Source organism: Colossoma macropomum, unplaced genomic scaffold (genome assembly GCF_904425465.1).
Source record: "Colossoma macropomum unplaced genomic scaffold, Colossoma_macropomum, whole genome shotgun sequence".
NCBI lineage: Eukaryota > Metazoa > Chordata > Actinopteri > Characiformes > Serrasalmidae > Colossoma > Colossoma macropomum.
The window spans coordinates 2,261,932-2,278,065 of NW_023496051.1; the positions used below are offsets into that span (position 1 = coordinate 2,261,932).

At 41.2% G+C, this 16,134-nt stretch overlaps 1 protein-coding gene across 2 annotated transcripts in view; it reads right to left on the reverse strand.

Moving 5' to 3' along the window:
- mxi1 (max interactor 1, dimerization protein) overlaps positions 1–16,134 on the reverse strand; it is a 44,461-nt gene continuing 28,327 nt past the window's right edge. For both annotated transcript variants that reach the window (XM_036565105.1, XM_036565106.1), the window contains exons 4-6: positions 6,081–6,195; positions 2,730–2,919; positions 1–1,809 (exon numbers count right to left, since the gene is read on the reverse strand). In XM_036565105.1, the coding sequence (XP_036420998.1) occupies positions 1,646–1,809; positions 2,730–2,919; positions 6,081–6,195 (469 nt within the window). In that variant the 3' untranslated portion in view covers positions 1–1,645. The remainder of the gene's footprint in view (positions 1,810–2,729; positions 2,920–6,080; positions 6,196–16,134) is intronic.

Below are 16,134 nucleotides of genomic sequence, written 5' to 3' on the forward strand. Positions count from 1 at the left end.
ATATGAAAATCAGACTGCTCATTCCTTCCACTGAGTCGAACGAGTGAACTTGCGGAAAAGCAAGGGGCCAGTCGAGGCGCATCATGGGTAATCTCTCAGCAAGGCGACCCCCGGATCCACAGCGCCGCCGTACTTTTCTTCTGTAGGAATGCCTCTCAGCTTCGACACGAAACGAAACACAAACATTAACTAGCTAATAAATAATAAGAGCACAACTCGAAGCATGGTTTCGAAAAACAGGAGGTCCGTGCTCAGGGTCTCAGGGTCCCACCGCATGCCTTATACTCATTTGTCGCTCTTGGGAGTGTGTTAAAAGTCGTCCGGTTTGGGGACGCTACTGAATTTCAACTTTGGGGGGCGTATAATTAAAAAAATGAATGAAACAAAATAGTAATACTGTCCATGCCACTCTGCCAGCGCATCTGAGGAGGATAGTAAATTTTTCCAAAAATATAATTTAAAATGCACAAAAAACACAAGACAAACAGCAACAGAGGCAATAGTTCTACCCATGGGTATCTACCATTTTTTAAACTCCGTTTTTTTTTTTCCTTTTGTTTTAATTTATTAAACTATTTATGTATTATATACAAAAAAAACCAAGCAAGTTGGATTTTGCTCTTTTGGACGGACACTGAAAGTGCCTTTGGAGGAGGAAAAAAAAAAAAAAAAAGAGAGAGGAGGGGTGGGGAGGGTGACCCTAATGTGGAGATGAGACTAGAGGAGTTATTGCTTGTTACTGCTAGTCGGGACGTCTATCGTCATGGGCTTTGTGCCGGTTTCTATGGTCAGCTCTACGGCGGGACAGTGCAGAGTTGCTTGTAGCTGCGGTACGGAAACATCGGCCGTTTCCGCGGTTTAAATGCACCAAAAGGTAACCTCCCAATATCCATGGGAATGATCTTTGTATGTGTTTTTTTCCTCTATTCACCCTTTTTTCGTTGACCAAACGCTGCAGACTCATAAGAAGGGCTTTCTCGTCTGCGCTGTTGGGTTTGTTTCACGTAGCACCAATCGATGTAGTTCGTGCCTCGGTATCGAGCCGCCTTATAAAATCGTAAAAACGATCTAAAGACATTGGGGCCGCTGATCTTGATATGCTGGGTGCAGCGTTCCAGTATCGTTTCATTGGTTCAGTATCCAAATCGTTTCGTTGGTTCACAGATGTCCAGATTGTTGCTTCGTTGCTCGAGAAAGTCCCGACAGGTGACCAGTTCACAAGCCTTTTATACGCAGAGGAGGGAGAAAATTTGATAATCAAGTTTAAATTAAATTCCATCAAAAGCTCAGGTTAAACGAAAGCTAACAATGCATTCAGAACAATCTCTCAACCCAACGAATGCAGTGAATCCTTACAAACTGTATAAAAACGCTGAAATCCGAAACAGATGTATTCGTTCGCTGAGCGCCGAAACGTTCAGGAACATCAATCAAAACCAATCAAAAGAAAAGAAGTCTCTTCTAACTTTTTGGAGTGCAAGGCTTGTGCTCTGGTCACCTGAATGACATGACAGATTCTGACTGGTCGAAGGGGTGGGGCGGTGATGACGCTGGGGCGGAGTGTGAGGGACTGTGATGGAGTCGATTCATGGGGGGGTTGTTGGTAGTTGTTATTGGTACAGTGTGTACGCATGTAGGGGTGTATCTAGGAGCTGAAGGCCAGCTTGAGGCTGCAGGAGGAATAGCCCTCGTCGCTGGCCAGGCTCTGCAGGCTGCTGTGGTCGTCCAGGTCGCTGGTGCTGGCCATGCTCACACTGTCCAGCTCTCCATGGGAGAATTCAGTGCTCTCTACATCTACCTCGATCTCCTCTGCAGAGAAAGAGAGAGAGAGATGAAGGTGAGAAAAGGCTTATTTTAATAATGCAGCGTAACACAGGCCTGGACGATAAAACATTAGCGCTGGTTTTCGACACTGATGATACTCTGTACTTGAGGTATTCCATAAAACGATGAACCCATTCTGTTCTTTAATCCATTATAAGCTGCAAAAGCTTGAAATTTCAATAATTGCTACTTTTGTACACTTGATGTGTACCTTTCACTCACTTGGGGGAAGAAGTCTAGCCATTCACTAATGACATCAAAAATCAGCAGGACAGCTAGTAGCTAGTAAGCTATTTTGCACCTACAGTACAGTGCAAAAGCTTTAGGCATCTGAAAAAATGAGATTTCGGAAGTCATTTATCTGTGACGTAAGTATTATTTGTTCAGAACAACACTTATATTAGCATAAATATGAATAACATTAATAGAGTTCACTCTCCTCGAGGATGCTAAGCATTAATTGTAGTTCATCCAATACCTAATTTAGCTAATCAGTATTTCATAACGCTAAATCAAGTGTGCTAGTGATGGAATTTGGGGCGTCTAGGAAAAGATTTTTTTTTTTGAGAACAAGAAATTGTTGTTACTTTGTAATCCACGCCCTAAAGAACAAAAGAGGTCAACTACACAAAGTCTTTTTACTGTATTTACATTCATCTGCATTTTTTCTAATGATTCATGGTGCTTTTACAAGCACAACCACACTTATATGTATTAATTTTCTTCAGTGTTCAATATACTCATCTTTGAGCACTACAAACATGTATGTTCATTTTTGATAATTACTGATAGTAACTGATACAAATAAGTACATCATTACTAGACTTGCTGGCTGTATTACCCAGCTGTAGTGTAAAGTGACAGCTTAAGAGATACTGAATAAAACCTGATGTGCGAATACGCACCTTGGTCGGAGTCTGAGCGTTCGGAGCGTTCGGAGCAGAGGGTCGAGCCCACGCTGTCGGTGCGTATCCTCTCGGCCTCTCCGAGTGTGCAGGTCCCTCGCAGGAAGTCCAGCTGCCGGCGAAGGTGCCTCTGCTTCCGCTCCAAGTTCTCCAACTGATACCGAGACTTCCTATCAGTGTCCTCCAACTTCTACACACACAGAGAGAGAGAGAGAGAGAGAGAGAGAGAGAGAGAGAGAGAGAGAGAGAGAGAGAGAGAGAGAGAGAGAATACTGTATAGGGACTGCATATACACAATTACACAAACTTTTTAATAATTTTAAATATTATGAATCCACACCGTTAATTTTATTTTTTTTAATCCCAGACTTTGTTCCTCCTTTATGTCTTTTATTCCTCCATCTTTGTATTTCAAACTGTAGATTTCAATATTTTTCTAAGAGTTTAACATTTGAACTCTGAAGCTGAAGCTTTTTAAACTTCGTGCTATAAGCTGCTTGATAGCTGTCTATTTTTTTCTTTATTCATGTCTTCCCTTTCATTGATCTTCCTTTTTTGTCCTTCCATTCTTCCTTACTTTCTTCTTTTTATTCCTTCCTTTCCTTCTTGGTTTTCTTTATTTTTCTTCTTTCTTCCTTTCATCATAATCATATAGAAATGTTATACATAACATTAACCCTTCATGTCTTTATTTCATCCGTCATTCCTTCCGTTCTCTCGTTTTGTGTAAACTTCCATGGCTACTGTCTTCTGTGTCTTCCCTCAGGAAATGCAATGTTAATGTTTAAACTGATATTGTACAAGTTATTATCGAATAGAAGTAAATGTATTTATATTAAAAATATACATGTGTGTGTGTTCGGGTGTATTTGTACATGTGAGTGCGTGTGTGTGTGTGTGTGTGTGTGTGTGTGTGTGTGTGTGTGTGTGTGTGTGAATGGGGGTGGGGGTGGGGTGAGGGTGTTTACTACAGAGGTCCACATGACCTGGCTCAGATCAATATATACAGACACAATTCTAATGTGAACAGTGACGATACACTCTGATAGTACAATAGAACACTAGAACATGACCCACGGACACACACACACACACACACACACACACGGTGGATAATCAATAACGCACTGACTAAAAATAAGCTGTGTGTGAGTACACTGACATCTCACTGATCGAGACACTTTCAGATTACTCTGAACACTAATGCACTTGAGCTCACTACTCACTTCTCCCTTTTATGTGCTTTCACTTTCTTAAACAATGCACAAAGTGTGTGTGTGTTACCTTTATATGCACAAGTGTATCCTACACTTTGTCTCGCTCCCTTCCTAGGTGATTTTTTTTTATTTCTTCTTTCCTGAGCATTTTCAAACACTGTACTTCTATCCACTGTAATGAGTGGTCGTTCACATTAAGTTACTATTTCAATTTTTGTCTTTAATGTTGCTTTTCAGCTGATTTAGCATCTGCCCTGCTCTGTGATTGGTCACACTGCTGACTTTTGAGGTTTATTACTATATTCTAGACAAAAAGAGAAGAATAGAGCTGAAGTTTCAGTTCCTATGCTGAGCTCAAGTTCCATTGCGGCTCATATCCCAAATTTTCTTGCATTTCATTTGTTTTTCTCCGTGGTCTACTTATGAAGTCCGTGTGGATTCGTGCATGAAAAACAGTCAGACCTCATTCATGCATGACTGTTTTCCAACTCTCTTCATCCCTTAGGCCAGGGGTCGCAACCCAAATGTTAAGAAGAGCCATTTTGTCCTTTCAACAAAAGTCAAACCATCTTGGTGAGCCACAACGTTTTATGTCTACTTTACCATCTTGGATGTAAATATGTCTCTATGTGCTGATGTACTAGTATAGGATAAAAATCTAAATGAAACGCAGACCAACTTTGCTCTGCTTTAAGCTTTAGCTCAGCTACAGCCGCTTTTCTCGCATCTCCGGCAGGAAAATTTTCCACAGAAGTAGAACAGTTTCTTGTAAAATGTCTCTCAACGTTCGACTTTTTTTATGAGGCTGAAGTCACTTCTCACTTGCAGCTTCTTGTTCAAATTTTCCCGTTCCACTTTAAATGGCGCCTCATGCGCCAAAATGTAACTGCAACACCATTTAAGGTGGGAATGGGACAATTCAAACAAGAAGCTGGCGAATGAGAAGCTGATTTCAGCTTCGTGACTTTTTAGTGTTTGACAGTTTCTGTTTGCAGATTAAACGTATCAGGAAACCAGCTGGAGTGATTATAAATGCAAATAAGTCCATTCATCTCCAAATCGTCAATGTCCAGCAGTCTGTTGCCAATCTTCAGAGTTAAAGGGTGAATTAGCAGTTACTCATTAACTCCAACATTTAAGACCACTTATTGTTAAAACTGTGTTTTTCTACTGCAAAGGAGGATTATTTAGGAAAAAGAAAGAGTGAAACGAGCTGCAAGTTGCCGTCCCCTGCCTTAGGCTGTTGCTACTGTGCCTTTAAGACCGACATAACTGCAAATTACTTCTGTTCTGATTGGCTGCTCTGTATTGAGCCTCATTCAAAACTAATATGAGCCGAAACACTCCTTATAGCTGCAGCTTACAGCATGCATGGGCAGGGCTGAACTGCTGTAGGCTGGCAACAGATATATATCCAAATATGCTGTTTTTGTGACATCACAAAAAAGTGAACTAAAAATAAGCCGTTCCTGCGGATTACTTATCATATAGGGGCTGTATGGAATAAAGAGTGACTGTTTAGCAAGCTTTGGGTGCTACATCAAACTCATTTTACACAAAAGTGAGGAAAAATGTCTGTTTCTATAATATGGGCCCATTAAAATGTTTGATGTACTATGTGTATACAGTCCATATACGGAAAACTAGCCATAAAAACAGCCTGATTTTTAATTGTTTTTGTGATGTCAAACACATTTATATATATCCACCTATTCAGCCTGCAACAGTTTAGCCCTGCTAATTAATGCTGAAGTCATAAGGAGTGTTCCAGCCCATGCTGATGCACAATACAGCACAGCCAATCAGAACTGAGCTTAGTTGCACACATTAGTCTTAAGGGCACAGTAACAAAAACAGCCTGTTTAATTATTAGGGATAAAGAGAGGTTAGAAAACGGTCCTGTTAAAGTGAACAACAACTGTTTTTCGGATGTGGACCCACACAAATGATACAAGTGAGATTTCTGGGGGGAAAAAAATAAAATACAAGAAAAATGGAGGATATGAGCTCTTTAATTCACTTTCATTTTGCATACAAAATATAACGAACCCCAAAATATAACGATACCCACCCCAAGTAAGATTAGGGCCCCCAACTGTTCAGAAACAGTCCTCTGTGTGTGTGAATGTATTACCTTTATATGTGCTTTTGCTTTGTTGAGGAGGCCCAGTGTAGTGTGACGGTTGCAGTCTGGTCCCAGCGGGATGAGAGCCTTCAATCGCTCCAAACACAGACGGAGGTGGGCTCGTCTGTAAACACACAAACACAACTCGGAATGAAACGACTATAAACAAGCCTCGGCACTGTAAATAAACTGACTGTGATAGTGCAATACTATGTTTATCACAAAAACAGTTTGTAAACACGACTGTACGGGCCGAGGAAAAGGCTGCAGTCCTTCTTAATCCGCACTCTGGACTAAAGGAAGCATTATTATCTCTCTCATTAAAAAGAAAAGATGCACAAGGCTTCCTTTATTGTTGAATGGTGCAAAAACTACGTGACACTGTTAGAAATAAAGGTTCTGTGCAGATACATTTCTCGTTCATCAAGGTACAAACAATGTAAATGTTCCCTCAAAAGGTACAACAGTGGTTTTAAGGTCTGATTGTGAACCTTAAATAAGTTTTTCCAGGTGAAAAGTTCGTATTTGTACCTTTTCATTGACTAGATTTGGGTTGAGGGTGAATATCATGCGTACACACACAGTCTGGCAGTCTGGCATGCAGACACTGATATGTTCATATGAACAACGAAGACTGGAGGAGAGCCCTGCATGAAAAGTGTGCAGGAGAGAGAGAGAGAGAGAGAGAGAGAGAGAGAGAGAGAGAGAGAGAGAGAGAGAGAGATCACTATCTGTGTGTACACCTCTTATCAGGTCCTTTCTGTCTGTATTCTTCTCTCTTATCAGAACTACGTGTATGTACTGTCTCTCCACCCCCGCCCCCACCCCCACCCCCACACACAGACACTGCTCTCCTGTCTAGCCAGTAAAGATAGAAGCAGATTTTATCAGAGTACGAGTGTAACAAACAGGGCACAGACACATGGACAGCCCTTCACACAGAGACGCAGGACGGGGGATGTCTTTATAGGAAGGGCTGGCAAAATAAATATGCGGCATTTGTTGAATATTCGTTGAATTTACAGGGAAAAAATGCACATTCGAATGCAGAAAACTGCCCAGGATGTTCCTGGCCAATTCGTTTCTAGGGTCATTCTACAGAAACGTCCATTTTTGTGTCCTTTGCGATTACAGATATGTTACACTTGAAAAACATGTTAGGGTTACAATTTATTATCATTTTAAAATAAAAAAATGTTATTTTAAGAATTGCACCTTCTTCACCTCAATTTATCAATATTGGTTTTTAAATCAATCGTACAGAATTCCAAGCACCACAGAAGAGCTCGTCCTCACAGTCATGTGTGAAGGCTGAGGCCATATATTGAGGTAATCAACATGTTTTTATGCAATTTTAAATACAATAATCTATACATGACTATGAAATATATGATTTAAAGACATGAAGAAAACAAAATGCCAAATAAATATTATAAAATATATAATGAAAGTTGTTGTCCCCAGGAGTCGTGTCACTGGTGTTACTGCGTAACAAAAAATCTCTTATTTTGAAATAAAAGTCACACTGATGACATCACTTGACTTCCTTTTACCTGTTTTCTGAGGATCTATGAAGAAAAGCACATGGTGAGTCCACTGAGTCTTTCAGTTAGAGATTTTCTCATTCAGCTCATGATTTCATATGAAGCTTTTAGCTGTAGCAGCCGTTTAGTAAAATGCATTTTTCATTAAAATGTCTCTGGTGTTACCTTTCTTACGCGTAACACCAATGAGGATCAGTAACACCAGTGACTCCTATGCATAGATAAAAAAGTGGATGTTTCTGTAGAATGACCCACTACCATTATCACAAATGGCTACTACAAAATGGACGGAAGAGCTTGCCATTGCTGACCATACACAAACAAAACAACCGTTTATTTTGGCTTTAATTAGAATAGCATGGGGATATTTGCAAACATCTCATAGCAATTCAGTCACTCTCAACCAGGTGATATGTTTACTTCATGAACTGAAAGACACTAATGGACAGAAAGAGGAGGTAACCAAACAATCGGCTTTATCAACAAGCTAGTGCTACGAATGTGGACGCTTTGTAGCATAGTAAGCTAATAATGCTGGTAATAAAGCTAGCAATACTGGACAGCTACTGCTGCCGTTCGCTTTTACGTCCACTCAGTGTCTTCATGCTTTCAGCTCACTGTCTTAGTGGCGCGTGGATTTTTTGGAGCAGTCCTTTTCAAATATACACCAGAATAGCCTTTGTGCTGGTTACACGTTGAGGGGGCCACCTAGAGCATTAGGTATCAGAGACATCGCCATAGGATGGTTGACGACCACAATCTAGCCACCATAATGAGAGGAGAGGGGGGTGAAATAGCTGTGTTATCGTCTATGCTTGGCACTGGCACAGCCCAGCTGAGACCCCTCAGTCTGCAGAGACAGTCAAGAAGGGGAAATACTGTATTGAACTGAACCGAATTCAGAACCATCAGCCAACTGTGTTTTGCACACAGAGGAATTAGACCTCCGCATTTAACCCATCCGTGCAGTGAGCACACTTGCCCAGAGCGGTGGGCAGCCCTATCCACGGCGCCCGGGGAGCAATTGGGGGTTAGGTGCCTCGCTCAAGGGCACTTCAGTCACGTACTGTCAACCGAGGGGATCGAACCGGCGACCTTCCGGTCACACGGCTGGTTCCCTAACCTCCAGTATTCAGACGTCGCAGCACTTTACACATAAATCTGATTTCAATTAAATGGGATGTTACGCGATGGGAGCCGTGCAAATGTTGCCGCTGTGATTAAAGGACAGCTCTGGTGCTCGTTATCTGTTGTGTGTGTAAGGTGAAAATAAAGGCACGACGATGCGAAGACTCAGCGCCTTGGGGTTCAACCTTATAGGAGCCAAGATGGATTACATAGTTACACTTTCACCAGCATTGGAGGACATTTTCACATTGGAGGACCCCTTAGGCCCCCCGTATCTACAGCCCTGGCATACAGGCCTATAAGCGTGTGTGTGTGTGTGTGTGTATTCAGGGGTGTATGCTGCTGTCGGGCGAGTGCGTGTGTTCCTCACAGATAACTCACTAGAGCAGACCTTCCAACCCCAGATCTCCCCTCTAAACCCAACCACACACAGCAGACTGCAGATATTAGAGACTGTACTCACGACACACGTTGCAGAGTTCAGTGAATGAGCTTTCACTGCACTATAATGACTATAAGGATAAACAGATTTCAATTAAATGCTAACGCTGTTAATGCTAGCGTGCTGTAATCCAGAGATACCTTCCTCAAGAGTTACTGTTCAAAATAAACTGAAAGCTACTGTTGCTAATATTAGCATGTAATCCAGAGGATCTCACTTTCAGAGTTTCAGTCTGAACTGAACTGGAAGCTACTGTTGCTAATATTAGCCTTTCGTAATGCAGAGGAACCCACATCTACAGTTTGGTTTGTACTGAATTTAACTGAAAGCTAATGGCGCTAACTGATCAGGGCATAATCCAGAGGATCCCTCCTCCAAGTTTCTGAACTGAACGCTTGCTGTAATCCAGAGGAACTTGCTTCCAGCATCTTGCTCTGAAAGGATTTGAATTAAACATTAAATTCTGCTCATATTAGAACGAAATCCAGAGGAACCTGCCTCCAGTTTTGGGTTGAACGGAATGAAACTGAAAGCTAACATCGCTAATATTTGCATGATGCAACCCAGAGAAACCCACGTCCAGAATTTTACTCGAAACGAATTGAACGGAAGGCCAGAGTTGATAATATTATGATGCAATCCGCCTTTAACGCTGGTTTGATGTCATACACTACGGCGCTAATGGCTCACGCCCATCTTGAGCAAGATGCCTTGAAACATCCTCGTGACTGACAGGATGAGAGAAGGCTAATGGTTTCGTTATCAGAGAAATGGAAGTATTTTAACTATGTCAGGAGGCCAGGCCTACCTCTAAGTACCGTGCTAGTCATAGTGAAGTAAAAATACATCCTGGTATAATCTGGTTTACTGGTAATCATGTGATTTATCTGACCAGAGAGATCCACTCTAGCCAAATAAACACTGCTGTAATTTTTTTTAAGCCCTCGCAAATTGACCACACCTAATCCAGCTAATCAGAGCATTCAGAATCTGCTGAATACTAGATGTAGGTGTGTTAGGTCAGGGTTGTGGCTGAGCTATTCAGTAACCGAGTGGCATTTATGATGGAAAACAATTAACATTTAGAATTGTACTTAGTGTACAATCATACACACAAACTGAATTACGTGAGGTACAACATTGGGTTTTACTTCCTGTGTGAAAGAGCTTTAACAAAAGTGCTCAGCCTGCTGTATAAACCTATGTAGATGCCACAGCCTCGCTTTAAGCAAGGCTGAAAATCCTGTAGCACTCCTTTAGCAAGTACACAATGTGTCCAAAAGTTTGTAGACACCACTCAGTAACAGCCTCTATTCTTCCGTTAAGGCTTTGGAACATGGAGCATTTGAGCGCACAACAGCTTTAGTGAGGTCAGGAACTGATGTGGGACGATTTATCAGAAGGTTGGCCTCCAGAGAACACAGTTCCACTGCTCCACAGCCCAGTGCTGGGCCCTCTAGTCAACGCTTGGCACTGGGCATGCAAATTTTAGGCTCATGTGTGGCTGCTTTAGAGCATCCCATTCTACTTGGTCAATGCTTTTCTATTGAGATTAAAGAAGCAGTTAAACGCCTGTGTCAGCAATGGGTGCAGCCGAATGCACTAATGAGAAGGTGTGTCTAGATACTTTTGAACATACTGTGTATACAAATGAGTGCTAATCAGGAGTGTGTGGAGTATCTGCGTGACAAGTGTGGGTGTGGAACACTGCATGATCGTGTGTGAATCCAAGAATAGCCCTTCCACTCCTCTACTGGAACTGTGTGAATGACACTCCATCTGTAGAAAGATTACACAACACGTGGCCGGCAGTTCTCGTAAATCCACACACATAACACGCTCGCAATGTGCAGGCACATTCTGTTAGAACTGCCCACGACGGCGTGGGTACAGGCAGCCGAAGAAGGCCTGCGTTTGGGCGCGTTACGGGCTGTTCTGTTCTCTTGCCCTTTTCGAAAAAGCTCGTATTCTTCCCGATTGTACTGTTTGTGCTCTTTGGATCTAAATTATGTCTAAACTGCCTCATTCCATCCTAGCGTTCATTATAGAATTAACAGCTCTACCGTGGAACAACAAAACACTGGAGGCCAAAATCAATTCCTGGATATTCAGGCCAAAAAACACTTCCAAAGGCCTTAACTGCTATTCTGAAGTCTATTGGCCTGAATCTCCACAGGAAATATGGATATCATGCAGCATTTCGAATGGCCTGGATACTAAAGCCAGCAGTATGCTTCAAACGACAGTATGAAATCAAACACTGTCGTACCTGTATTTTAAAAGAACTCTGTGTACGTCTTTCTGACGCTCAGAACCTAAAAGCCCACTGTGCAGTAACAAACAGCATGTGGACCAGTCAACCTCAGGAGGAGGTCTCAGAACAAACAACGCAGTGAACAGAGAGCACAGCACCATGCAAAGATGTTTCGGCCAAAAATCATTTTGAAGTGAATGTAGCTTTAAAGTAGAGTAATAGTTTGGCAAAAAATCAAATTTAGATCATTTCCTCTTTATCCCAAATGTAGTTACACGCCAGAGCTGGTTTATGAGGAGCCTGGTCGCTTCCTATTTCCCTCGTTATATCAAAAACAGGACTGCAAAACAGCAGAGGGCGCTCGCGAGCGAATCCTCAAAGAATGTTGGGGGTGAATGGAGCTAAATGGCTAAAGACGAAAAGTTAAAATAGTTTCTAAACACTTGCCCAGAACGTTTCTTTAAATTTTAGAAAGTGGAAGAATGTATGTTTCATACGGGTTTTGGGCAGCAGGACGCTGACAATACTGCTACTGAGTGCTGGTTGGTTAGCATTACTGCTACCGCGTGCTGGTTGGTTGGTGAGCGGAGTAGCTCATTGGCTGTTCGTGCTCACAGACATCATGAACGTACACAGGTGCTGTTTTAAACTCCTATAAGTCGAGTATACAAGCTCTTAAAAAATATAACAGCAGTGTTAAAATGTTTTATGCTATTCATTGTTCAGGAAATTATTGTATTCTTTTACATTAAAAATGTTTAAGAATTTATAAACTATGATTTTACTCAAATGCTCCATATTAAGCCATTCATTTTGGACTCAATCAGGAGCGCCCTCTAGTGTTTGAGAAACCCAGAAGACATTACAGAGTGGTAATTCTCCTCTCTACGTGCTCTAAGGTTGAACACGTCTTAGGTTTGCTTCTTTACATCTGCACTGGAGCTACAAGGCCAGTGTAGCTAACAAGCATTTGTCTCATTTTGGCACAGTAAAAATGCGTTAGTGGTGTCACAGTTTAAAAAAAAAGCTATCAAAAATGATGAACTCAACAATTAAACATAAAATTTAACATATAACATCTAACAGTGCTGCTCTTTGTAGTGAAAGTGCAGTTGGTCAGTCTTCTTTAAGCACTGACGATGTCCACTTTATGCTCAGAAATTCGTATTGTGTATCGCGGTGATAAACACAAACACAGTAACGATAAAACATCATCATACTGCCCTACAGTGGGTTTTCAAGCAATCCCAGACTAAAAACGCCTAAAATGAACAAAATCAAGGCCGAAATTCAAGCTTTAAGATGACTGTTATTACTGTTTTAGCTATGCTACGTCCTTTTGTCCATAGTTTTATGTTAAAGATTATGTCATTATGGATATAGAGTGTGTTGTACAGTGTCAGCAACCACAAAAGCAAGTTTAATAACTTGGCACTGAAGCTACAGTAATGAGGTGAACATTCAGTTTAACAGAACTAAAGGAGCAAACATGTCCTGGCTACATGAGGTGGGAGAGGGAAGTTATGCAAATCTGATTTTTGGCCGAACTACAGCTTCAACTCGGGTCGTCCTGTTCTCCAGAGAGGACACTGAGTGCAAGGCCGGGTTAAGCCTGGACATGTACACACCGAGGTGGAACTACTCACATCCTTGTCGTCCAGACAAGTTCAGACTTGCGCTCAGTCTCGGACACACAAGCAACATGCACATAAAGTGTCCAGAAAGGCCGTTCTCTTAGAGACACAGTGCAGTCTTCATGAAGACTCACATCCTGTACACAGGACCCATTTCTGATGACCTCTACACATCTGCCCAGTGACTAAACGCACACGTACACACGCACAGCCGGTGTAAAAAGCAGTTTTCAGGCTGCATGTCTTAACATATCCCTCCAGTGACTCAATAACCGCGCACACGCACTCCAACGGCTCAGCGCAACAGAGGTGAGAAAACCAGAGAGAGAGCAAGTAAGCTAGAAAGGTTTTACCCTCCGGTCTCGTTTCTACAGCTGTCACTCACAGTTACGTTAGTAATCCACTAATATTCAGAAGCATATCAGCATTAAATGAGAAATCAGTTTTTAAAAAAGGCCAACCATAAAAAAGGACTCAAGTGGACAATAATAAGCCATGAATATCCCCTGAAAGTACTTTACGAGGAAAAAGATAAACTGGGAAGTCTTTAATTTTAAAAATATATTGCTACTGTTGGGACAAAACCTTGTATCTCCATTTTTATCGCTTTTTAATTTTTTTTTCTTTTGTCATAATTTGAAAATACCTGTTGACCTTTCCATTGTGTGTGAATTTCATGATGAATGAACCAAAATAAACGGCCCAAAATGACTTGGGAAAAGGTTTGATTCCACTGACTTACATTAAAGGTTAAGCATGATATTTCATGTTTCAAGTTTTGGAGATAGGAGGTTTTGTTTTATATATATAAAACTATATATATATATATATATATAAAACTAAAAGATCATAGGTTAGATTCCCAGACAGGGATGAAGTCTAGTCCTGGACTACACCTTTTTCTAAACAGAGATTCGTCACAGGACGATCACTCTTAGTAATTTTTTTTACTGCTATACGGAACCATTCCTGGAAAAAGGGGAAATATTTAGAGATCCATATATATAACAGGTTCTCCATCAAAGAGAAGAACCATAAACCATGCAAAGAATCATCTTCATCTATGCATTCAAATGAGAGGTTTTCACGATACACAATGTGTCACTGTGGAACAGACAAATGAGTGCCACATTTAAAGGGAGAGAGAGAGAGAGAAAAGAGTGAGTGAAAAGGGGGAACAGAGAGCAAAGAGTGGGCAGTGACAGAGAAAGAGAGAGGATAAAAAGAGAAAAAAGAGAAAGAGAATTAAACAAATACAGAGAAATAGAGCGTCAAAGAGTCTTATGTTGCTCTCTCTCGCTGCAGTGTACACACTCCTCTTAGAGCCGATGGCTTTGGGATCTCTCTCTCTCACTCACACACACACACACACACACACACACACACACACACACACACACACAGTATTTTTATCGCTGCTCTTTTGAAGAGTCCCGCTGGCTATTTTTTATACCAGACTATATTTACTGTGTTTGTGTGTGTGTGTATATATATATATATATATATATATATATATATATATATATACACACACACACACACACACACACACACACACACACACATACATACATACATATATATATATATATATATATGTGTGTATATATATATATATATATATATATATATATATAAAATTTCACTGGGTGGTGCATCCAGAACGTGAGTACGTGTTTCCGTGGCACCCGACGCCAAATCAGGCAGCGGTCACTCTTTCTGCGTGACGCACACTGCAGCGCGGGCCGAAGGTGATGATTACTGTAGTTTATTAAGGTGCAGTTCAGCAGCGCCGCTCTGCTCTCTGACTGAGGAAAAGGGCCAGTTTGTGCTCAGATTAGCTGCAGACCCAGGAAACAGGGCTCCGAAACCACAACCTGAGCCGTCGGAGGACACGGCCCACTCCAGCTCACAGCGGAGAGCTTTGGCAGAGAGTAAAATAAGATGACGCGGCCCCTGAAAATGAGCTTTTTTAAAAAAAAATAATAATAAAAATCAAATAAATGAAAATGCTATTAAGAAATAAAATAAAACTGTTGCAAAATAAATAAAGAGGTAAAGAAATTTAATTATTAACATCTACTTCCAGTCCTCACTCACATAATAACCAGGCAATGATAGTTCATTATGTTCCATGCTTTTACCTTATTATAGGCCTTAGTGTGTGTTAAAGGGGAATCCCATTGATTTTTCAAAATTTCTGCATAAATCATTAAGGTGTAAAGTCATCCAGAGTGCTGTGATGTGAAAAGCTTCATCAGAACTGTTTACAGTGGCGGTGATAGGAACCAGACGTCCAAAGAGTTTAATGCCTCAAAGCTTGCAGCTACCTGATACCCGAGACAACGTTTTGAGAGAAGGTTATCATCGAAAACGTATTTTTAAAATATATTTATGGCATGCATGGTGTTATAAGGCAAAATAGGCCCCGGAAAAAAAAACTTACTTTTATCATTTATCAACAAGTCATATAAGAACGCAAAGGATGTGAAGGTTGCCTGGTGGTTTTGGATGGTAAATAAAATGGCTATATTTGTGTTGTAGACATGGTGACCCCTGGTTCCCATCACCACTGTAATGGCTCTACAATGAACCATTTCACATCAAACCACTCCGAATGGCTTTGTTTACAACGCATCCGTTTATTGTGCAGAAATTCTGGAAAATTGATGGACTTCCCCTTAAGTACAAGCACCACAAAAAAGATGAGTCTTTACATTTTTCTTAAAAGCAGACAAAGATTCTGCCTTCTTTATCAACACAGGAAGCGGATTACACAACAGGGGGCCTCCTGCTCTAAAATAAGCGATCGGTCACAGTCTGGAGCTTCGAACTGGAGGGTTTAAAGGCCCGAGTGAGCACAAAGTCCCGTGAAGAGGGGTGTAGTGGAGCTGCAGCAGCCACATTTTGCTGAAACAACAGCAACAATATACAAAGCAGACTAATATGCACACGTCTATTTGCCAGGTCATATATATAAGTCTAGTTTTTAGTGAGGCCCTTGCAGCGCACTGGACATACTGCAATGTTTTGCATCTGGTCAAGAGGGCATTGGGGTATT